General features: G+C 41.8%; 1 protein-coding gene and 1 long non-coding RNA gene across 2 annotated transcripts in view; one reads left to right on the forward strand and one right to left on the reverse strand.

The window, feature by feature from the left end:
* LOC105103274 (uncharacterized) overlaps positions 1–15,321 on the reverse strand; it is a 96,204-nt gene extending 80,883 nt beyond the window's left edge. The window contains exons 1-2 of the long non-coding RNA XR_838450.3: positions 15,241–15,321; positions 2,642–2,728 (exon numbers count right to left, since the gene is read on the reverse strand). This is a non-coding gene — a long non-coding RNA (uncharacterized LOC105103274). The remainder of the gene's footprint in view (positions 1–2,641; positions 2,729–15,240) is intronic.
* A 1,688-nt stretch (positions 15,322–17,009) lies between these two features.
* SPRY2 (sprouty RTK signaling antagonist 2) lies at positions 17,010–22,458 on the forward strand. The gene is made up of 2 exons (XM_064493034.1): positions 17,010–17,769; positions 20,671–22,458. The coding sequence occupies exon 2, from the start codon at positions 20,722–20,724 to the stop codon at positions 21,667–21,669; it is 948 nt and encodes a 315-aa protein (XP_064349104.1). The 5' UTR covers positions 17,010–17,769; positions 20,671–20,721; the 3' UTR covers positions 21,670–22,458.
* The last annotated feature ends 557 nt before the right edge of the window (positions 22,459–23,015 follow it).

Consider the following 23,015-nt stretch of genomic DNA (forward strand, 5'->3'; position numbering starts at 1 on the left):
GGCAAAAACCTTGTAAAATACAGGAGGGTGGGAAGGGATAAACTGGGAGTTCGAGATTTGCAGATACTGACAGGTATATATAAAACAGATAAACAAGTTTATACTGTATAGCACAGGGAAATACATTCAATATCTTATAGTCGCTCACAGTGAAAAAGAATATGAAAATGAATATGTGTATATTTATGTATGACTGAAGAATTGTGCTGTACACCAGAAATTGACTCAACATTGTAAGCTGACTATAACTTAATTAAAAAAAATTGTAAAATACAAATATTATTGATGACTGCTAAGTTTTCTCTTTAAGTGTTTAAATCAGTATTGAAACTTTTTCTTTATTAATATTTTAATTAATAAAATAATACATATTTGTTGTACAAAGTGAAACAAATCAGAAAGAAAGTTTAAAAAGTTAGTAATCTCCCGCCTCTCCTTCAGATCCTGTGTATTATAAACAGACGTGTATGTATCTTTTTATATCCTCCTTATTAAAACAAGTAAAATGTATATATTTATGTATTCCATTTTTAGCATATTATATATTTATATATATCATATGTATAATATATATATTCCCCCATGTAATAGCTTTTTACTTGCTTTTTTTATGGAGTCATACTAAAAAAGCCTATCTAAGGTAGCAAAATAGCATGAAACAGCCATAAATGTACAGTGGATTCAATAAGAAAAATCAAATAAACACAATGTTGGACCATATTAAAACCATGTATGTACAGAAGATCAAAAGCATACAGCACGAAACAATAAGTTTATACTCTATAGCCCTGGGAACTATATTCAATATCCTGTAGTAACTTATGGTGACAAAGAATATGAAAATGAATATATGCATGTTCCTATATGACTGAAGTATTGTGCTGTCCACCAGAAATTGACACAACATTGTTAACAGACTATACTTCAATAAAAAATTTTTAAAATTAAAGGGAAAAAAAGCATACAACACCAAATGATATTGCTGCCTTTTGGATGAAAGAATCTAAACACCTATGAATGAGTGTATAAATCTGGAAAATAAAATAAGCAAGCTGGAACATACAACGCCCTTCTTAAAGTGCCATGAGGAATACTAGATGAATTAAGACCTGGTTTGTACTACATAATACCAATTTCTTCACAAGACAAAATGAAAACAATGGCAATAATACTCCACCACTAAAGGCTTTTTAAAAATGAAATGTATAAAAGTGCACTCTTTTAAATTCCTGATATTTCACATATTCTAATTGAAGTAGGGGGTGAAGTCCCTTTCCACTCAAAGCTACACACTATTCAGTTGCATAATTTAAGAGAAAAGGGAAAAGGATATAGCCATAGCTGTGGCCAGAAGTCCTCCATCCTACCCCAGTGAGAGAACCCCTGAATTTCACTATAGGTTCCAACTCTTTGCCAACCCCATCACTTCACAAAGAGAGCCTCTAAATAAATGGTTGCAGGGCCCAAGAGACCCATCTTGACAGCTGGTAGCTGTCTCTGAAGGTTTGCCTTTCTGAGCCCAATAAATTTGCAGAAGTTCTCATAGCCTTACTGTCACTCCCTATCCAGTCACTCAGAATGCCCTTCCTGTTTCCTCAGTGCCTCTGCTTACCCACTCTGGACAAAGCCTTTTAGAGGTGCCCCTCTTTGCTAATTTCACCCACCCTGATGTCACAGCTCGTTGCTACAAAAGAAACATTGCAGGCTTAGAGAGAAAGGGAGAAGGAGACAGACAGAAAAGAGAGAGAGAGAGGAAAAGAGCAAAAGAAAAGGTTGAGGAAAAAACTGACCAGGGTAGGAGGGAAAATTCCCTGCAGGATAATAGGATGAATTATTTCTGGGAGTAGGGAGTAATTAACCAGCTGTGGTTTCTTTTCTATCTCCCCCTAAAAAAGCAGGAAAAAGTCATCTTATCTGATTCCTTTTTTCCTTTTGCTAAGGGCTTTAAGCATTCAGCAAATCTTTCAATAACCACACCCTCCTGATAAAAATAAGAGAACACCACATACTGATCCTCATTTGATAGATGAGGAAAACTGAGGAAGGGAGAGGTCAAAAGCCTGGCTCAATGTCACAGGAAAGGCAGTTGCAAAGTGAGGATAAGACCCAGGGTTCTTGACTCCAGCCCTTTACTTTATCCACAAAGTCAACACAAGCAGTCTAGATTTGTTATCTCGCCCCCTTCTGTCTCAAAGCCTGAGTGACAAAGAGTGCTTAGTGTGATACTGAGTGTAAATGACAGGACAGGAAGTCCATTCTCGGGGCAAGCTGTGAGACTGGCAGCCGAGCAGGAGGCCAGAAAGCAAGTCCACACAGAGCACTTGCAGTCTACACTCGCTACCTCGCCCCTACCGTGGCCAGAGTCCACAGGTCCAAGGGGAGGGGTTTCAAGGCTGCAGGAGGACACCAGAAGGTTCCAAGTCCACTTAACTCATCAATTCCTGAGCGACTCTGAGCAAAACAAAAGGCTGAGACTGAATAAGGAACGAGTCGTCGGCAGAACTGGATACTTTACCTTATTTTAAATATAAGATTTATGTTATAATTCACTTATGAATGATATTATGCAATCATTTATGAACCATACATATAATTACTGTGCAAATTCTCAAGGAACACTGTTTCCTGACAGGGTACTAACCTCAGAATTCAACTCTGCGAAACATGTTAATACAGTTCTCCAGGAATTCCATCCAGTCACGTATCACAGGTTCTTGAAGCTTAAAGGCTGAAAGTAAAGAAATGTTGCATCAAAACAGGTTCAGTATGAACATCAGCCATATATGGAAGAAACATTTATATGGAAACCACTCCCACTGCTGAATGCACGCTTATATCAGCCAAGACATTTGTATATATACAAAGGGTGTAAGTGTAATCGTGTAGCACAAAGATGGGTTATTTGTGCTATGATGGCATTGTCACTCACTACAAATACAAAGAAAAAGAAATAGAAAAAGAAAAGGAGAGAAATAGAAAAGAAGCCTATAGTGACCTAGTTCTACTATAATTGAATTTCATTATTATCTTCCTGTAAACATACCTTTCATTACAAATGTTTTATTACAAATGAATAATCCCTTCAACCAAATAAAGGAGAAAAATAAATGTATTACACATATAAGACAAAACCCCAAAGTGTAATTTATAATTTCTCATAGAATACTAAATTATAATCAATGTCTTTTGTTTTTCATTTATTAAATGCAGTGGTCAAAATATCCTGTAAAATAAGTGTTTTGCATAATGTTAATATCTACTTAACACTGGCTGTTTAATTACATTGAAATTGATTGAAATAGACCTAGTGCATTAAAATCTGACAGATCTTCAAATATATTTTTTTTAAATTCTAAATGTCCACAAGTTGTGAAAAGCTAATCTCTAAGATACAAACTCGGATGGATCTTAAAGTTTTTCATTTAGAATGGATTTCTGTTTGCAGTAGCAGGCATCTATAAAACAAAGATACACAGTAATCATCACAGAAGGGAATTGTTTTATGTTCCTTATTTACGGTTATATTTCTAATTATTGGTAAGGTCAATCAGAGATTGGCAGATTTTTCCAAAATCTGAAGGGCAAATATATTCAAGGACGGAAAGACACACAAAGAAAACACAAAGTCAGGCACAAAGAGAGACACAAAAAGACCGAAAAAAGCCCAAAATGTACTTTCTTAAAATACCAGACTACTTCAGTTGTGACATATGCACTAGCTTGGGGTTCCTAAACCAGCAGACTGAAGAAAAACTGCCTTGTCATCAGAAGTCCAAAATATACAGATCTCAGGAGACACAGATACATGGGCTATAGGTCTAAATCCAAACTTTCTCTGTGGAAGAAAACAAATTTTAGCCATAGAAGAAGTTGAGTGTCTTGACCAATACGTTAGAAATGACACCAACAATATTCTAAGGACAAGACACTGAACTCATTTTCCTTTCAAAAGTGAGGAGAGCACAGATAAGGGACGCTCACTGCAGCAAACTGAATGCAAAAATGAAAAGGCGAAATAAAAAAGACCGATGAAAGCGTAACATTAAAAAGAGAAGTGTTCAGCTGTTAAATCATCCAAATTGCTTTGCCAAATTTTGACATGCTTGATTTCCTGTAGTAAAAAATCTCCTCTTTTTTTTTTTTCTTTTCGTCTTTGGAAAAAAAAAGTGAGGAAAAATAACCAGCTGTTCCTTGTATAGTTCAGGAAACAAGTTTGATTTATTACTTGAAGGTTATTTTTGAATGAGCTGCTTGTGGCAGCCAGAGTGCAAGAAAAGTCACTGAGGCCTGTCCACTTGAAGGGCTCAAACTGTTTCCTGAACAGTCCTTCACTCCGCACCTCCGACGGCTATTATTGACAACGTGTGACTGGGGCCTTCCAGGATTTTAAAACAGCAGGGGTCCCAGCCAAACAATCGGGCTGTCAATTACCTTTTCCCCTGTTGTGAAAAAGGGGCCCAGGACAATGCCACTTCTCAGCAGGGAGTCGTGCAGCTCCCAGTCTGTAACCCACTCTTGCACCGTTCCGCATTCACAGCCCAGTAAATGGTCCGGTGCCTTCACTTTTGTCTGCATGTGTCATTTCCAACCAGAATGACTGCAAGGTAGATGTCTCCATGGAAGGATTTTTAAAGATCTCGCGAGGGCAAAACTGACTCTGTACATTGTTATCTCTGGTCTTCGCGGCTGTTTTCCCCTAAGATCCAAAAGGACACAAAGAGCACCCCCCGCAGCCCCCCTCCCCTAGGCTTGTCCTCCCCGAACGCCCAACACTCTCTACCTATATTGTGGCTCAGAAAACTTCCTGTGGGCATTGATGACTCGCTGTGAGGACTGTCCATCATCCCAACCCCTTTGTCCAGCAGTCACTTCCATTCGAATTTGACTGACTGAGGGAGCCTGCGTTATTTGTAAAGAACAACAAGGCTTTTCATTCATAATTTTAGTCGGGGGACAGGGTGCTAATGACTGAGCTTGAATAACTCGGGAATGTGGTATTCAAGGCAGGAAGAAGCCAAACCGACTGCCAAATGAGGCAAGGAGAGGGTGTAGGTGAAAAGTGCCTGGGTAAAAAGGCAAACAATGGCAGGAGGGTCACACACGTATACAAATACAAATCAAGGTTTTCCAAGGTGAGACAATCAAAAAGATGGAAGCAGGAAGGAGGGCAGGGAAAGTCTAACAGGATTTCATTAGCTTTGGGGTCAGGTTACAATGGCAGAGTTTACAGAATCCGAAACCCATAAAGTGTCTGCAGAGGAAGTGATCTTTTCTTCCACTGCTGGTTCTCCTACCAAAACAAAAAAAAAAGTTAAAAAAAAAAAAAAGTAAAACTGGTTTTCACTCTCTTTTGGTACCTTTCATACGTTCAAACAAAGAGAGTTTGTTTTGCAGGGGTGCTCAGTTTGGCAATGCAGTCTGGGTTCCAAAGAGCTTACTTACTTTGTGGGTCTCTGGTCAATTTTTAAGGGCATGAAGCATAAACACAATATACAATAATTTTATATACCTGCTGCTTCCAAGGAGGAGAAATTGTACAAATGTCAATTCCTGGTTTAATATAACTGTATAGCTAAATACTATGAGTTTTTCTTTTTCTTGCTAAAATATTACAATTGTGGTTTGGCTTTTTTTGTGATTAAGAAATTTAAAGTATGATGTTGAATTTTTAATGCACAATTTTATACATAGATTCACAGAAAATAATCCAAAATAACAATGTTGCACATTTTTAATCTAAGGCAAATTAGCAGAATGATGCCAGCTGCTTTTTTCAAAACCAATGTAATATAAGTGACTAATGTTTCAATCATTATTAGAAAATGTTTCTCATGTCTTTTTTGGTAAAGCAAGTCAAATAAAGGTTAAAGAGAACAATGACAAATGCTGATTTATGTAGCAATCAACAACAATAAGTTGCCTGGCAGTAGAACTCTAGCGCTGTCTCCAGTGAGTCTGTTAGGACTAGTGGTCTTAGGGAGCACTTATGGCTACTGAGGTACAAGGTCAAAGTTCAGACTCTGGGCAGGATGCTTACTTAGCTCTAAGTTCCTAAGTCATAAACTGACCCAACAAACATTCTTGAAAACTGAGACACTGACTACAATCACTATGCAGTTGAAATCCGTGATCTCATTTCATTCTGACAACCATACTGTTCTGACCAGTGTGGAAGCTGGAGACACTCCAGGAAGACTTTTCATCTGTTTCCACCTGAGTCCCTAACAAAGGCAAAAGATGAGAACACACTCCCGGAGCATTCCAAAACTAACCGAAAGTAGACCTGGGGGGATTTCATCATCAGCATCATTGTCTTGGGCTTGTGTTTTAAGAATGTACATGAATTTAAATAAGGTTAGGTAACCATGTTTATTTTATGGATTCCTATGCCCCCTGCTATAAGCCTACAAGTTGGCAAAATAAAATTGTAATATATTTCAAGTCTACAACGTAATAATTTGATACACATATGTATCATGACATGATTCCCACAATCAAGTTAGTTAACACATCTATCACCTCCTATATCACCTTTTTCTTCTTTTTTTTTTTTTTTTTTTGGTGAGAATGCTTCAGATCTACTCTCAGCAAATTTCGAGTACACAATACAGTGTTACTAACTATAGCCATCATGCTGTACATTAAAGCCTCAGAATCCTTACGCACTGTATCACTGAAAGTTTGTACCTTTGACCAACCTCTCTCCATCTCCCCATCTCCCCTTCCCCAGCCTCTAGCAATCACCATTCTGCTCTCTGTCTTTATGAGTTCAAATCCTTACGGTTTTGAGAGCAGGATTAAATAATTGGCCCCAAGAACTAATAATTGATTGAGAGTTCAATCACACTCTGGTGACTCTAGATTTAAAACCAGGTGCTCCTCCTTGCTTCTCCACCCACCACCTCGTGGGACTCGAAGCCCAGGCCCCGGGTCCATGAATGACAGGTCGGAGTCCTGGCCAGGTCCAAGCCCAGGCCAAACCATGCAGCAAGTGCACCATGTTTTTCACCCCAGCCCTTCCTGTCAGATGCTTCGATCCTCTCAGGTGGTGATTTTATGAATAACTGGATCTCTAGGATGCAAAAAACAAAACAAATAAAACCTTGATTTCAGCATATGGTGATTTCTGTGCTGTAGATAAACTCACCATGGCTGATTTTCAAACCTAATGCCACTGAATGCGGAGATGAGAAGAGATATCCCAAATGATTAGCTCTTGCCCGCAAGTGCGGGCCTGTTCTAGCATTTTCATCTGTTCATGCTTTGTTTGGTGTCTACTCCGTTTTCTATTCTTGCTCTCCGTGAGCTATGAGTCTCTATTTTGGTTTTGCTATAATAGCATAATGACTTCCATTTATTGAAGAGTTATTACAAATCAGACTTCTAATACTCCACATGTAGCACTCACTTAACCCTCACGGTGATGCTCGGGCACAGGAAACACTTTCATCATCCTTTTATGGGTGAGGAAACTAACCCCATGGGAGACTGAGGAATTGCGTAAAGCCCCTTCTTAGATCAGCCTGAAGCTGACTCTGTGTGAAGGATCTTGCCATCTGATTTTTTTTAAATCTCCCAAGTAATGCTAATGTGTGGCCAGGGTTAAGAACCACTTATCTAGAAAATAAAACAAGAATGCTTGCTATTTGGAAAAAATATATAACTTTCCAATGTGGCTATCCATATGTTAGGTCTTCGATAAAGCTCAATTCACACTTCTACTTGACGGTGTGTAAGTGCACATCAAATGTGCTGGAGACACACTGAGAACGTGGAGAATCATCTTTTGGAGGTGATAAGAGTTTTTTCTAAAAAAATACTCTGAATAACCTAAATATCTCAGTAAGTAAGGCAGCAGCACATTTTGAAATGACTATCTAGCTTTTATTTCAAATATTATTGTGTTGTTATTTACTTTCGTTGTTTAATTTGGGGTCACCAGCTAAAACACAACATGGGACATAGAAAAAACTATTTGTCGTTTATCTGAAATGCAAATGTGACTGAGTGTCCTGTATTTTTATTTGTTAAATCTGGCAGCTCCAGCTTAATTTGGGGCCAGAATTTTCATGCTCTGAGTCAAAATTTTATACAGTATCGTCTCCCTTTATTACCTCTCACCATCCAAACGTATCCATCCTTCACATTTGGCCTAATGAGTATGCCAACAAGCAATAGTGCTTTACTATTTATACCAAATTATTCCCAATGATTTTGGTCTTCATGTTAAATTATGAATTTACTACAAGGATCAAAGTTTAAAATTTGGATCCCAAAAAGTTGTTTTAAGCAATTGAACACAGCCAGAAATCATAAATAAAAAGATTGATAGGTATGAGTTCACATACAAATTGAAATGTATTATTTCAATGGCAAAAACAAAAAACAAAATAAGACCAAAAGGAAGTCGGAAAGATAAATGGAAAACGGGAAATGTTTGCAATGTAAAATGAGAGCCCAAACAGACACAGGATGAGCACCCCATTTAAACCATGGACCAAGGGTATGAAATTGAATCACAGGGGGAAAATGCAAGTGTCCAGGAAATATTAAAAAATATACTTAACTTCAGAAGTAAACAAAGAAAGACAAAATGAAACACTGAGATAACATGATTCACCTATCAGATAAGCACAGATTAAAAATGTTGACAAAAGTTACTATTGGTAAGACTTACAGAGAAACAGTCTCTTTTACAAACTAGGATTAGAAATGTAAACTGGAGTAATTCTTTAGGGAGCTTATTAGCAATATAATCAAAAAATTTAATATGCATAAACTTGACTCAAAAAACTGCTTCTAAAAATGTACTCTAACAAGGTAAGACAAACGTGTGAAAATAAGACAAATGTGTGAAGATACGAGCAAGAATGCTTATCACAGCATTATTTGTTCTGGCAAAACAACTATCCCCCAAACCCACAAAAACCAGAAATCTATTGACTAGCAATGAAGGATTTTTAAAAGAAATATTCACCAAATATTATCCACTAATGAGGTTTCCACTTTTTTATAGTTTTCAAAACGGTTTGATTTTTTTTTTCTTACAGTGAACATGTAATTCAGAACAAAATAAAATTGAATTAATCCATTTGTCCTTTGGGAGGCATTCATAGAGAGAAAAGTAGAGCAGAGTCAGTTATCTCTGGATAATTCTGAAACAAAGTACTCTATATAAATTGATGGAACGTGGTTATCAAAATATACGAGAGATTGCTGGTTAAATCTCTACGGTCTTACTGAAAGCATGCTAAATTCCTCCCAGTCCCTGCTGAGCCATAAAGCTAGTGACCTTTGCCCCTTAGGTACCATGGGCCCAGGACATTTGGTATGATCTTAGATTTCTGAAGTATCATAACCCACTAATAACTTGAAAAGTGGTTGAGAAGCTAGGGCATAAAAACAACTTCTTTTAACAACTGTATGAAATTCGTGAGATAAGGATGCCAAATAATGTGAAGACAATCATTTGTCTGTTGCCACAAACCCTGGCCTTGAGTGAGGTTGAAACGCTCCTATGATGTCTTGAATACACTTGAGGATTCCTCTGGGAAATTCAAATATTTCAGCCTCTGTCTAGAACTGTCTTATCTGAATTCCATTGTAAAGTTACAGTACTAGAGACATAAAGGTCTTTTTCACCCACACTCTTGGTATATATTCAGAGAATTTTAGCTTCTTAATAAGCCACTTAGAGTTTATACTGCCGAAATGGGAGAACGATGGACCTGTTCACTGAGGCACACAGAGATCAAACGAGTAGCCCACTGCTCCGCTCAGAGGCTGCCTCCTTCCGGAGCCTCCTTAACTCTGCAGAGCCAACAAACCGTCAAGCATCAAATTACCCGGCCGAAAACTGACCTAGTAGAGGCCCTTGCACGGCTTTCCAGAATTTTCATGGCTATTCGTCAGTCTCCTCTCCCATTTAGATCGTTAGCTCCTTATAGTCAGAAACTAGCTAGTTCCCATCTCAAACCCACTGAGCAAAGTGATAATGCCAGCAGCTCCCAGACTAAGGCCAGGAAGACAGGAATTCTGCCCCCAGAAGGCCACGCCAAGCTGACAATAGAGAGTACTTGCTCTGTGTTTGATATAAGTTTTGTCCAGAATGCTGGAGAATAGGATTTGTGATATAGTTTAAGACTCTAATATTATTATTCTGAGTCATTGTCCATTCACCTTCACAGGATCATAACTGAAAGAATTTAAAACAACAAAACATCATAGCATTCTAGTGTACAACAAATCCCTCTGCCACGCCTCATTAAATGTAAGTGAAGGTGTGCCTTCTACCTGACAGGGGATGGAGCTGCCGACACAAGGCTCCATCCCAAAAATATACAGTTAAAGACTCAGTGTTGCATAAGAGCCCAAATGTTGAAGTCACTCTCAAAGAAGACAGAACTCACATTTTTCAAGCCTCTAGATTTGCTGAACAAGCAATTCGATGAGGAGACACTTCAGTCAGAAACAACCACATCAGCTAAATAGGTCCCTTCTTCCCTACCTACTCTAAGAAAGTCACACATGAAAACAAAAATCAATGTAAGGTTAAGGTTTCTATAGAAATACTATTAACAGCTGAATATAGCTATTGAAACTTGTTCCAAATCTCTATTTCTATTCCTACGTAAGTATAAACAAATAAGATACATAAATTGTGCTCACTATGTAATTTTAAAACTTTTTGAAAATATGGAGGCAAAACAGATCATTTTACCCAATAAACTACCAAGCTCAATTTAACTGAAATTATCATTGCTTATTCAGAGCATCCCATATGCTAGCCTTTGTAGCTAATTTATATCATCCAATCCTAACAGCAACTCTTTTACAGATGGGAACTAAGGTTAATGATCTCACTCATTCATCTTATTTTAAAATGTCTAAGTGACTGATATGTGCCAGGCCCTTCAGTGCTGGGGATAGAATGGCAGGCAACATGTGGCTTGGATTCCAGGCACTTAGAATGCAGTGAAGGAGACAGTTCATAAATGATCACTCAATTACACGTATATTTGTAGCAGAGAAGGTCAGGAGAGGAACAAGGGACATCTGACCTAGTCAAAGGGTCAGAAAAAGCTTTCCTGAAAGAAAGACAACAGAGATTTGAAAGGTAAGTAGGACTTAAACCAGCAAAAGGCCAGAAAAGTGAAAAGGGGAATTGCATATACAAAGGTCCTGGTTACAAGAGAGGGGTACTTTTGAGCAAATAAAAGGAAATAGTCATAGCTGCAAGGCAGAAAACAGGATAGTGTGACATACAGAAGGCTGGGCAGGGAAAAGGGCTGGACTGTAGGACCAGGAAGTTGGGTTAAGGACTTGGATCTTTACCCCAGGAAAAAGGAGAAGCCAAGAGTCGGGGTTTAAGCAACAGGGGATCCTGATCAGATTTGCCCAAAATGTCCTGCACTGAACCCCGTTCCAAAATTCTTGAGCTCCCAAAGCCTCTGGAACCTATTATGATATTTAAAAGTTCAACCTTTACCATTTTCCTTTAGAAATTACAGCTTAAAAAAAAAAAAGAGGAAGATCTAATTTTCCCTGTACATGCTTTTAACATCTTTTAGAATGCAAGTATGTCTCTGCACTGTATACAGAGTGAGATGGTTCTCAAAACTGCAAGAGGATTTTCACATAGAACATGAAAGGCAAAAATCATTCACTATTTGATGGCTTTCTTGGAGCTATTTTAAAAATGCATTCTTAAAGTTAGCAAAGTGCTAACTTCTAAATTTTAATTTTAATTATTCATATAGTTAGACTTTAGCCAGATGCACTTCTTAAAGTAAAAAATTCTTAAGAGTTTACTTTTATTTATATTCCCCAGCTGCCTATGATCAACTTTTTTTGTTATTTTCTTTATTACACAATTTTAGAATAGATGTCCCTTATAAACTTCCTTCCAAATACATAAAATTTTCAAAATTTTTTTAACTTTGTAACATTTACTATTTCAAGAATTAAAAATCATGTAGCTCACAGCGAAAAATAAATGTGACAATAAATACATGTATGTTCATGTATAACTGAAAAATTGCGCTCTACACTGGAATTTGACACAACATTGTAAAATGACTATAACTCAATAAAAAATGTTAAAAAAAACAAAAAAGAATTAAAAATCATGGCCTTAACAAACTTACTTCAGTTACTATCCAATACTTATACAAAATACAATAGTAACCTCCAGGCTAGCACAATGTCTTAAATTCTGCCACTAAAAATTCAAAAACTCTTTATCTGCTTTTAGAAAACTGAGGCAAAAAATATTTATTTATTTTAATTATATCCACTAATTTCATTCACTCATTGAAAAATACTTATTGAGTATCTAATGTTTACAGAGATCAGAGTGAGTATTTTCTTCTTTTAAAGAATGAGGTGGTGAAGAATCTTTCTAGTTCAATTCAAGTCCACTAACAAAGAAGTCCAAGGTTGTCCTGTTATAGATTCTTCAGATCCTTGGAGTGGTCTAGCATCTTGAAGAGTCACACTGAATACAGAGTTTGTATAGAAAAGCTGTTTTATATAACCCCACAATATTCTCAAAGATTCATAATTCACTGCATGTTCAAAACGCCTCCTGTCCAAAGGAACAAACAAACTGAATCTGCATGCACTTATATTCTGTTTACCAAATTGAACATTTTTAGACCTGACCTGTTAACTGAGATTAATTCAGGGCTGGCTGACAGCCTGGATATTATGACCTCTGGATTATAAGAATAGCTATCGTGGAATCTGTTTGATTACATCTTCCTTAGAGAACAGGTTGAACTTCCTGTGCCTTTTTGATCATGTGTCCACACAATGGGAAGTATAAAACCAACACCTCCTTTTTATTCAGAGGCTAAAATCTTCCTGCTGCTACTCAGCTTGGTAATATCCAAATCCTCGTTTTGATTTATGATTTTCACTTTTATGAGGCTTTACCATCTGGGTTAAAAAGATCCCAGAACAAAGGGCATCTACTGTTAAAAACAAACAGAATAAAACTAGCAAACCTAGGGCTTTGGGGAAAAGGCAAAGCAACAATGCAGTGATCTCACTGATTAGACTTTCTCTGCACACATCAGTCCTACAAAGGAAGAAGCTTGACCTTGAGGGCAGAAGATAAATATACTGGAAATATAATGAGAAAAATGTTGGTCAGCAGAGAAATTTTGTTTTGCCTTGTTACAGAACTTCAGTCCACATCTGACTTTGCATAAATTGTAATAATAATTGCACAGAGCTAGCAGGGAAATTGATTAACCAGTAGAAACCATCAGGTGGATTCAGGTTGAATGTAAGATCTCTGAAAAAGACTAGGCCAACCAGAGGCTCCAGTTCAAGATCAACTCATCAAACCACTCCTCTTATCCAGGATAACTCCAGATCTGCTCCCCCCTCCCCCCGTTGCACCCCCCATTTAGTTAAGGATAAAAGGACACACCAAAGAAGGTCAGATGCAGAGATAAGCTTTCCCCAGTCCTCCAAGAGATGTAGATAAGAACTCAAGTGGTCTATTTTGAACTCCTATCACAGCCACTCCCAGTTCCCTCCAAGAGGCAATATCTATAGAATTTGGAGAATCAAAGCAATTCAAAAAGCGAAATGACTACAGTCCTGGCTGCCAAATCAAAAGGTCCATTATTGCAAAGCCCTTTAACTTACAAAGGTCACTCCCAGAAGAGTCCATGCATAAATTAAGTTTACTATTGCAACTGGAATATGAGGAGAAATAATGGCTGAAAGATCTGAATTGTTACACTTGAAAGCAGTAACACCATTGTGTTCTGGCCGATCTTTAAATATGAACACATAAATTAGTTGCCTTGGTTATAAAACTAACAAAATAACCAAATAATCAGTTTTCTTTGTATCACTGCGAGGTATCTCTTTGATTATCAAAACTAGGTCTGAGCCCAGTAAGGTCAACTGGTTTGGTCAATTGCACAAAGAAACTAGAACTAGAGTTGTTTAAAACTACATTCTCCCATGACTACAACATAAACCAGAAGCTTAGATGAATAAGTGCCACCGTGAAAATATGGGGCTTAACTTGGCCAACAACCTACTTGTAAAGAAGCACATCAACGCTATCCCTATTAATGCCTTCTACAAAGACTGGAGGCAAAAGTCACGTAGGTTTATATGCTGCCTCATTAAAAAAAAAGATAATCAATTATAAAATGAAATAAATCTAAAGAATGAATTCAGAAAATTAAATGAAGCAGAGACAAGATCCCAAAAGCACGACACACAGTCCTGTTCAGTGGCTAGGACTAAGAGGCCACGTTACTTGGTGCCTCCAGAGAACTTGGAGGTGTGTACTGGTGCAGCACGACTTTGCAAGGATTTGGTGTTTTTCAGCATTAGGCAAACAGAAACACCTGTTCACACATCATGGTTAGCTCTCCAGAACTCTCCACAACACGTTTGAAAATGGGCTTCATTGTGAAGCTTTACATAACATTCTTTCAAAATTCTAAAGTATCTTCCAAAATGAACCCCAGTTATAATTTTGGAATGTAACATGAGAATCAATTTTGGACACATTACAATAACTGCATCAAACATTTCATTGTGTGTGCACGCACAGACGTCCAGAGAAACATAATTCCTCTTTGGGACTAAACTAAGTAAACTTTGGAGCCACAGTATACTGCTTTATACACCACGTCCGAAAAATAAAATGCACTAAATAAATAGTAAGGAGTAAATTATAAAGAATCCAACAGATTCTCATTTTTACCTTGTGCTTAAATTATAGGTTAAATGTTTTCCCAGCTTGCAAGCCGGCGGCTGTGGGGGAGGGAGGAAAGAATTAGATTACATGGGATTCTTTCTAGCTCATGAAAGATAAGTATAAATTCCTAGATTCTTCCCTACTGACCCAATAAAAATAGAAGGTGTTCTAACCAGCCGGAAGCTCCTAATTTAAATTGCATTTTACGCTTTGATCCAGAACAACGTGTCTTCACAGAGTTCCTGCAGCGCTGGAAGAATAGCCTGGGCACAAGTGTCTCGGAAAAAGCAGTCACCGGGTGCAGGGGAAGCGGGAGGAAGCGTTTCTTTCACCTGCTCCGAGACTTGTCGGGCGGACGCAGGCGGCGCGTTCCCGCCAGCCGCGCATGCCCCGGCTTTGGCCCCCAACTCCGTCCCCCCTTGGTAAAAGCTAGGGTACTGCACCTGGGTACCTCATTTCGCATTCAAACGGAATGTGTCCGAGGAGATGGTAATTCTTGCACTTACATTATAAATGTGTTTTTATTCACTGTGAACCAGCCGGCCGGAGGTACACTCTGGAAGGCAATCCCGCCTGCCCTCGTCGAGTCCAGGGGAAGAAAGCAGCCCAGCCCCGCGCCGGGTGGGCGCCCCCTGGTGGCCGGACGGTCCGTGAGCACAGCGGCGCCTGCATTCACCCTAAGGCTCAAAGCACTGGGGCATAGGGCGAATGGTGTGCGCTAGGGAGACCCCGTCTTCCCGCGTCCGCAGCCCCAGGGACGTCGAGGAGCAGACCCGACGTAACCTCCTCCACCCTCACCGGAGGGGTTGGGGGACGTAGGTCAGCGCCCGGAAATAACGCATGCCACTTCCCCTGTCACCTCTAGTTCCAAACCCCGGGTGAGGAGGGAGAGCGCTAGAGAAACATGGAGAAGGCAGGGCGAGAGCGCAGTGCCGCCAGGAACGCGCCTGGGACGTTCTAGGAGAGCTCGGGAGAAGGCAGCGAATGCCAGGGTAGCTGTGAACGGATGTGGGCTGGAGCCGGCCCTGGGGGAATCTAGCACCACGTTTTCCTAGCACTGTTTCAAGAATTCTAACCCCAGCACGGCAAGCTCGCAGGTGCTATTCGGGAGTTTTGACCGTACTTCCCTGTAAAGTAAAACCATTCTGGAAATCATTAGAATCCAATGTGAGGAGTATGTTGGAAGGGTGGTGTAAATTTCCTACTGGTTCTCCCAGGTGCAAGGACATTTCTTACTTAATGGATGGCAGTTAGAGCAGTGCATAATGTGTGCATTTTCAATCTTCATATTTCTATTTTTTTTAAGTAAGAAAATCCAGACCACCTTCAAAATGGACAATAGGATTTTCTTGAGAAATGTTCTACATGACAAGGATAATCGGAAATGAAGGATGACGCTTCTGGTTAAGTGGAGGAGGAAATCTTCAATGAAATAGCAACACCCCCCCCCCCCCCGCTTTTCAGAAACCCATGATGTCTCCCTTAGTAATCGTGTATATATGTGTATGACTGAATTAACTAATTTTAAAAAGGCCTAGATTGTAGAATTTCCTTCGGCAATTGCGTCAAACAAAAGAGTAAGAAAGATCTTCCAAAAGTCTCCATCTGTGGCTAATTTCCTCTTTTAAAATAAAATCTAATATAAAATCGAAAAACTACAAATCGACACAATCAAAAGCAAATCCCAGCAACAGCAGAAGGTACTTGAAACCCGAATCTGCATTCCGTTCCTCTCGTTTGCGGCTCTGAGGTGGGGGAGGTGGTTTGTGCTGGTGCCTGGTGTATAATCGGGTTAATCCGGTAGACAAAGAATAAACCAATAGCCCTCCCACTTCACTTCCCGCTCCCCTTCTCCTCCCCCTTCTCTTCTCCCCGTCGCCCCCTCGAGGGGGGAACAGAAAAGCGGAGAGGTAGCTTGAAATGGATTCCGAATAAAGTCTAAAATCTGCAACTTGTTTTTAATGCTAACACTGCCTGCCCGGATTAGTTTTAAATGTTGGTTCCCTTATCCTAGTTGCTAGGAGAAATTTCCCTAAAATCAGTCCGAGCTACCGCTCGTCCTCATGGCCTCTGGGGAAACCTTAAAGTCAGTGTTTCCTTGAAACTAGGTAAACTGACCCCGCCGTGCCCAGCCGGCCCGCGGGCACCCCGCAGGACGGCGCCCGGGCGGCAGGACTGGCCTGGGGACACGCGGGGCGGCGCGGTTGCCCTTTTGAATGCCTCCTGCGGCTCGGAGCGCTGGCGGGCGCTGGAGTGTGAGTGAATGTAGCCCCGCGGAGCCAATGAGCTGGGACCGGATGCGATATATCCTCTGGGACAACAACTGCTCTGTTCCGCCTCGGATCCACATGACGCCATTTACTGCTGCCGAGGCCGCCGCAGAGCTCCCTGCCTCCTCCGGAAAGGCGAGGGCGCAGGCCAACGGCAAGCCCCCCCAGCCGGGCCCCAGACCCTCCTGCTCCTCCTCCTCCTTCTCCTCCTCCTCCTCCTCACCCACCGCCCCCGCCTCGGCCTCGCCCCCGTGCCTCCACAACGCCCAGTCTGCACCGCCAAGAGCTGCGCGCCGCAGCGCGAGCGGAGGAGAGGGGCCGGCGGAGCGCGCAGCGCCCAGGCCCCCGCGCCCGCCCGGCCCAGCCCGCTGCCTGTGCTCCGACCCTGCCGGGGCCATAGGACTTGGCCATCTGGCTTTAGATTCTCTATAAGGCTGTTTTCTTTTCTCATTTGCTCATCAGCCAGGAAAAGAGACTCGCTGTTGGTGCTTCGGCCTCCAGTTCATTGAGAAAAAAGAGGAAATACTCCGCGTGCGCTTCTAGAAGGGGGGTCGCCTCCAGTCCCAAAGCCCAAAGTGTTCATCGGCTGGACGCTTGACTCCGGATTTTCCTCTCCTTTTCTCCCCCTGCCGATTGCTCTGAAGTTAGACTGAAGAAGTGTTTGGAAGGAAGAGGGGGAAAGTTCGCATCGGGGCTGGATTTATTTGCACATCGCAGGAAGAACAGAATCCAACGGAGAGGGGTTGGTGCAAAGCCGCGAACACGGTGAGGCGGGTTTGGCTGGCTCTTCCCTTCCTTGCGCCGTGGCCGGCGTGTTGTGGGCAACATGGAGTAGGTGCGGCCAGACTGAGAGTGGGGTCTGTCTCTCCTCCCGCCTGCCTTTCTCTAACCCCTCAGTTTCCCCGCGGGATCCCAGGAGCAGCCCAGAAATGTGTCTTGCCTCCGGCTTGGCCTGCCTCCACGGGGGCTGCGATGCGCGCCGGTGCAGTGTCCCCGGCCCCAGGACCCCACGTGCCTGTGCTCTGGGGGTTTGGGGTGGTGGTCGGCTAGCCCCAGGTCAGCTCCCGGCGGTGCACTGCACGCGAACTGGGCGCTGGGAGCGGGAGAGGGAGGGAAAACTTTGTGTTTTGCAGGCGCCCGCGTTTCTAACCTGCTCCTCTCTTGGGGAAGGCAAGTCCTGGGAGAGGCTATCCTGAGGCAGGGGCGCCGCCAGGACCAGGGGAGTGCGGGTCGCTCGCCTCACGGGGGCAGCGAGACCCCGCTGGTGAAAAAAGGACAGAGTGCCGGGTGGGGGGAGCCCCCCGCCTCTGCACGGTGTGGACAGAGGGACAGAGGGAGCACGGAGTTGGTGAGAGCGTCGCCCTCCCTGGCGCCGCGTCTCTGCGGTTCGGAAGTGCAGCTTTCTCTTTTTTCCGTTCGCCTTGGTCGGCCTGGGTCACGCTTTTTTTATTTTTGGAAGATTGGGTTGACCCAGCACAGGAAGTCATCGAGCGGTCGTGATCATTTTCCATTACCTGAAAATAGGTGGAAAAAGAAGCTAGGTTTTTTTTTCCTTTGATAGACTGATCTACTTTTTTGTTGTTGCTGCCTGTTTTTTTAATTTGGAATCGTGTGCGTTTTTACAAAGCGCTTTCTGTGTCGGTTTGCCCCACCCTTGTGCTTGTGTTGAAGTCCTTTTCCCCTAATCTTTAGTCTGATCACACACTGTTCTTAATGGGGGTTTCAAAGCACTTTTCAAAGCTGGCGGGGGTTCGAGGGGAAGTGGGGGCGCTGCGAAGGAGGCGAGGGATCAGCTGAAATCACTTTGTAAAGTCCCTCTTTCCTCTAAAGATGCTACTTCCAACTGCAAGCAAATCTGCGGGGAAAGTTTCCAGCCCAGGGATCGGGTCTTGCGTTCCTGGCTGTGCAGTGGGGCCCTGGAAAGTTCTTTTAAAAGTAGTATGTTTCTTTGACTTCAAGAAATATACGCGCGCGCGCGCGCGTGTGTGTATATATATATTTAATATATAGGCGTGTGCACATTGCAGGCAGTGCCCCTTGGGTCAGCGCAGGGTGGAGTCGCCCGGTGTGCCTGAGTTAGACCTCCGTCTCCGGGCTGTGTGTCTAAGGCAGGGCTTTCTTCCACGCTGCGTCGGGACTGGAAACCAGTGCCCGACGTTCAGTGCCTTGGCCGGAACGTCCTGTGGTGGGCTGCGTGACCTCTGCCTGAGGGTGGAGTGACTCTCTCTCTTGGAGTTGGGAGGCAGTTCTCTGGGGTGGGGGAGATATCTAGCTGGGAAGGGAGGGAGGGAGAAGCGTGCTCTAGCATTTCAGGGCACGTCCCCTTCCCAGGCGCCCGCGCCCCTCGCCTGTCTGTCTCGGAATTGTGCTCAGGGGGTTAGCTTGGCCTCTGGCCTGTGCCGGTCCTCCCGGAGCAAAGTCCCTTGGGGCTCCAACAGTGTCCCACCTGCTGGGGACAGTGTTGGGGCGCAGATAAAGAGCCGATAAATGGAGTGAAAGCAAAGAGCAATGCTGTCCTGTCTGCCTTTCTGTTACAGCAGAGATCTGTTTTCCAGCTCTGCTTTTTTTTCCTAATTGGAATACGTATGTTACCTGCCTGTGTCTCTTTTCTGAAAACTGGAGACTGGCTGCAGGTCCACCTTTGCGCATTTTCAGTCATTGTAGACTTGGCAAAGGGATGGTAGTTTCAGAATTCACAGAGAGATGGCAATTTAAGCTGTTACTTGTCAGGATGATAGATTTGAGATGTGACACTTGAATTTTTAAAACACTTTCTATTACCACTGATCAGTTTATGTTCTCAATTACTAGGTTTTTGGAAACGGGCAAAGCAGTTAAGATTCTGACATAATTTATTTCTAAAACAGGGAGAACAGAATTTTTCTAGGCTATCAGGTTGAAAAATACGTGATTCTTAAGTTGTTAAGAAGTTGAAGAAAATTAGTTCCTGTCTTTTTGTTGCTCGTTGTGTAAGTTGGCTTGATTGTCTTCCTGGCATCTAATGGGATTTGAATTGATGTCTTTAATTCTATAACTTTGTGCTACCATATAGTTAATGATAATGCATGATTGTTATATAAAATGTATAAGTATTCCTTGGGGGGAAATACATTTTGCATGTCATATTCATCCTATGGAGTTTCATAAAGTTCCAGAATACTAGATAAATCATAGTTCAAGGTATTTGATATAAAAGCAGACTGAAAGTAAAAGCTAAGAATTTCTAGGCTGTATTTATTGATGCTTAAGGCAAAAATGACCATGATCAATTTAAACTTATTTCAAAATTTGAAAAGGTATTCAGCTTTTGAAAATGTCAGTTGGCAATGTTGTATTCCAACATTACTTTCCCACAATTTTTACATTGAACCTGAACCTTGCAAATTTTATGCTTGTTTGAATAAGGAATTGTTACTTACGTGATTGGAACAAAGATCGGCTTTGTGTCACTACACATCACAGGATTAAAGAATTGTCAGTACCTAGTCATAATTTTTACTTTTTGGTACAGGCATTGATCAGATGGCTATTCCAATACCCTCATAGCCACTCCATTTCAAGTCCTGTTTCTCTAGGGGAAGTGGGAAGTGAAGAGTTAACTCAGGTAGGTGGAGAGTGGGAAGTATCCTGGAGTGTAAATCGTCTCTTTCCTCTTGGTTCCCGCAGGAATTCAGATGTGTTCTAAGCCTGCTGGAGTGACCACACTTCCAAGACCTGATGGAGGCCAGAGCTCAGAGTGGCAGCGGGTCGCAGCCCTTGCTGCAGGCACCCCGTGACGGTGGCAGGCAGCGTGGGGAGCCCGACCCCAGAGACGCCCTCACCCAGCAGGTACATGTGTTGTCTCTGGACCAGATCAGAGCCATCCGAAACACCAATGAGTACACAGAGGGCCCGACCGTGGTCCCCAGACCTGGGCTCAAGCCTGCTCCTCGCCCCTCCGCTCAGCACAAACATGAGAGACTCCACGGTCTGCCCGAGCACCGCCAGCCTCCCAGGCTCCAGCCCTCGCAGGCCCTTGCTTCTGCGCGGGCCCCGCTGTCCAGGTCCATCAGCACGGTCAGCTCGGGGTCTCGGAGCAGTACCAGGACAAGCACCAGCAGCAGTTCCTCTGAACAGAGGCTGTTAGGCTCATCCTTCTCCTCCGGGCCTGTTGCTGATGGGATAATCCGGGTGCAGCCCAAATCAGAGCTCAAGCCAGGTGAGCTTAAGCCGCTGAGCAAGGAAGATTTGGGGCTGCACGCCTACAGGTGTGAGGACTGCGGCAAGTGCAAGTGTAAGGAGTGCACGTACCCGAGGCCTCTGCCGTCAGACTGGATTTGCGACAAGCAGTGCCTCTGCTCGGCCCAGAATGTGATTGACTATGGGACCTGTGTGTGCTGTGTGAAAGGTCTCTTCTATCACTGTTCTAACGATGACGAGGACAACTGTGCTGACAACCCGTGTTCCTGTAGCCAGTCTCACTGTTGTACACGTTGGTCGGCCATGGGGGTCATGTCCCTCTTTTTGCCTTGTTTATGGTGTTACCTTCCAGCCAAGGGTTGCCTTAAATTGTGCCAGGGGTGTTATGACCGGGTGAACAGGCCTGGATGCCGCTGTAAAAATTCAAACACAGTTTGCTGCAAAGTTCCCACTGTCCCACCCAGGAACTTTGAAAAACCGACATAGCATCATTAATCAGGAATATTGCAGTAAGAAGAATTGTTCCTTTTTTTTTTTAACACACACATATGCAACCAACTAAACAGTTATAATCTTGGCACTGTTAATAGAGGGTTGAGATATCCTTTGGTGTTTGCAGTGAAATGCTTTTTGTCCATGTGCCATTTTAACTGATATGCTTGTTAGAACTCAGCTAATGGAGCTCAGAGTGTGGAGTACAGATCTTGGCGACTCACGTGTTGCATAAGCTAAAGCAACAGACACTCCTAAGCAAAGTTTTTGTTTGTGAATAGTACTTGCAAAATTTGTAAATTAGCAAATGACTCCCCCAGCCCCCTCGTTGTTTTCTCCAGAGATAATGTGCTATATTTTTGTATATACAATAATATTTGCAACTGTGAAAAACAAGTTGTGCCACACTACGTGGCACAGTCACAAAATATTATACTAATATGTTGTACATTCGGAAGAATGTGAATCAATCAGTATGTTTTTAGATTGTATTTTGCCTTACAGAAAGCCTTTATTGTAAGACTCTGATTTCCCTTTGGACTTCATGTATATTGTACAGTTACAGTAAAATTCAACCTTTATTTTCTAATTTTTTCAACATATTGTTTAGTGTAAAGAATATTTATTTGAAGTTTTATTATTTTATAAAAAAGAATATTTATTTTAAGAGGCATCTTACAAATTTAGCCCCTTTTATGAGGATGTGATAGTTGATGCAAATAAGGGGTTACAGATGCATATGTTCAATATAAAATAGAAAATATATTAACGTTTGAAATTAAACTGAGCTGTATTGTCTTATTTTACCTTTTGTTTTTCACAGTAAAAAAGAAACCATTTTATGTCAAGGACAGCATTTCAGTGAAATAGCTTCACTGTAACTATAAGATTATCTTGTGGTTGCTGCTTTAAAGTAAAGTGGAGATTTGGTGATTTTTCAGAGATAATTATAGCCATCAGGGGAGAAATAACCGAGCACTTGACCCACGTAACCATATGAATCCTGTAAGAGCTCATTTTGGCTCCTCTTTTGCTGATTTGCTGATTTGCCTTTTTTTGCAGGTTAAAAAAAAATCTTAACTAATTCATTCAGGAGATGTCCCTAAAAGATTAATAATTAGACTTTTTCTTTATAAAGAGTATTAAGAATGAGTGCCATGAGGCTAATTCAAGACCAGAGAAACCAGTTCACTTCAACATTTATTGACTGTCCTCTGTGTGTTAGGCATCCAGTGTACACAGATCAATGCTTATAATCGAGGCAAAAATGTATTCTTGCTGACCATGGGTGTGTTTTTTCTAGTCTCTTTGGTCTTGGATTCTGAAGTTCATGATACCAA

This window comes from Camelus dromedarius, chromosome 13 (genome assembly GCF_036321535.1).
Source record: "Camelus dromedarius isolate mCamDro1 chromosome 13, mCamDro1.pat, whole genome shotgun sequence".
In the NCBI taxonomy this organism is placed as follows: domain Eukaryota; kingdom Metazoa; phylum Chordata; class Mammalia; order Artiodactyla; family Camelidae; genus Camelus; species Camelus dromedarius.

Coding starts and splice junctions, on each gene's coding strand:
- SPRY2 (XM_064493034.1), top strand. CDS start 20,722: ATGGAGGCCAGAGCTCAGAGTGGCAGCGGGTCGCAGCCCTTGCTGCAG.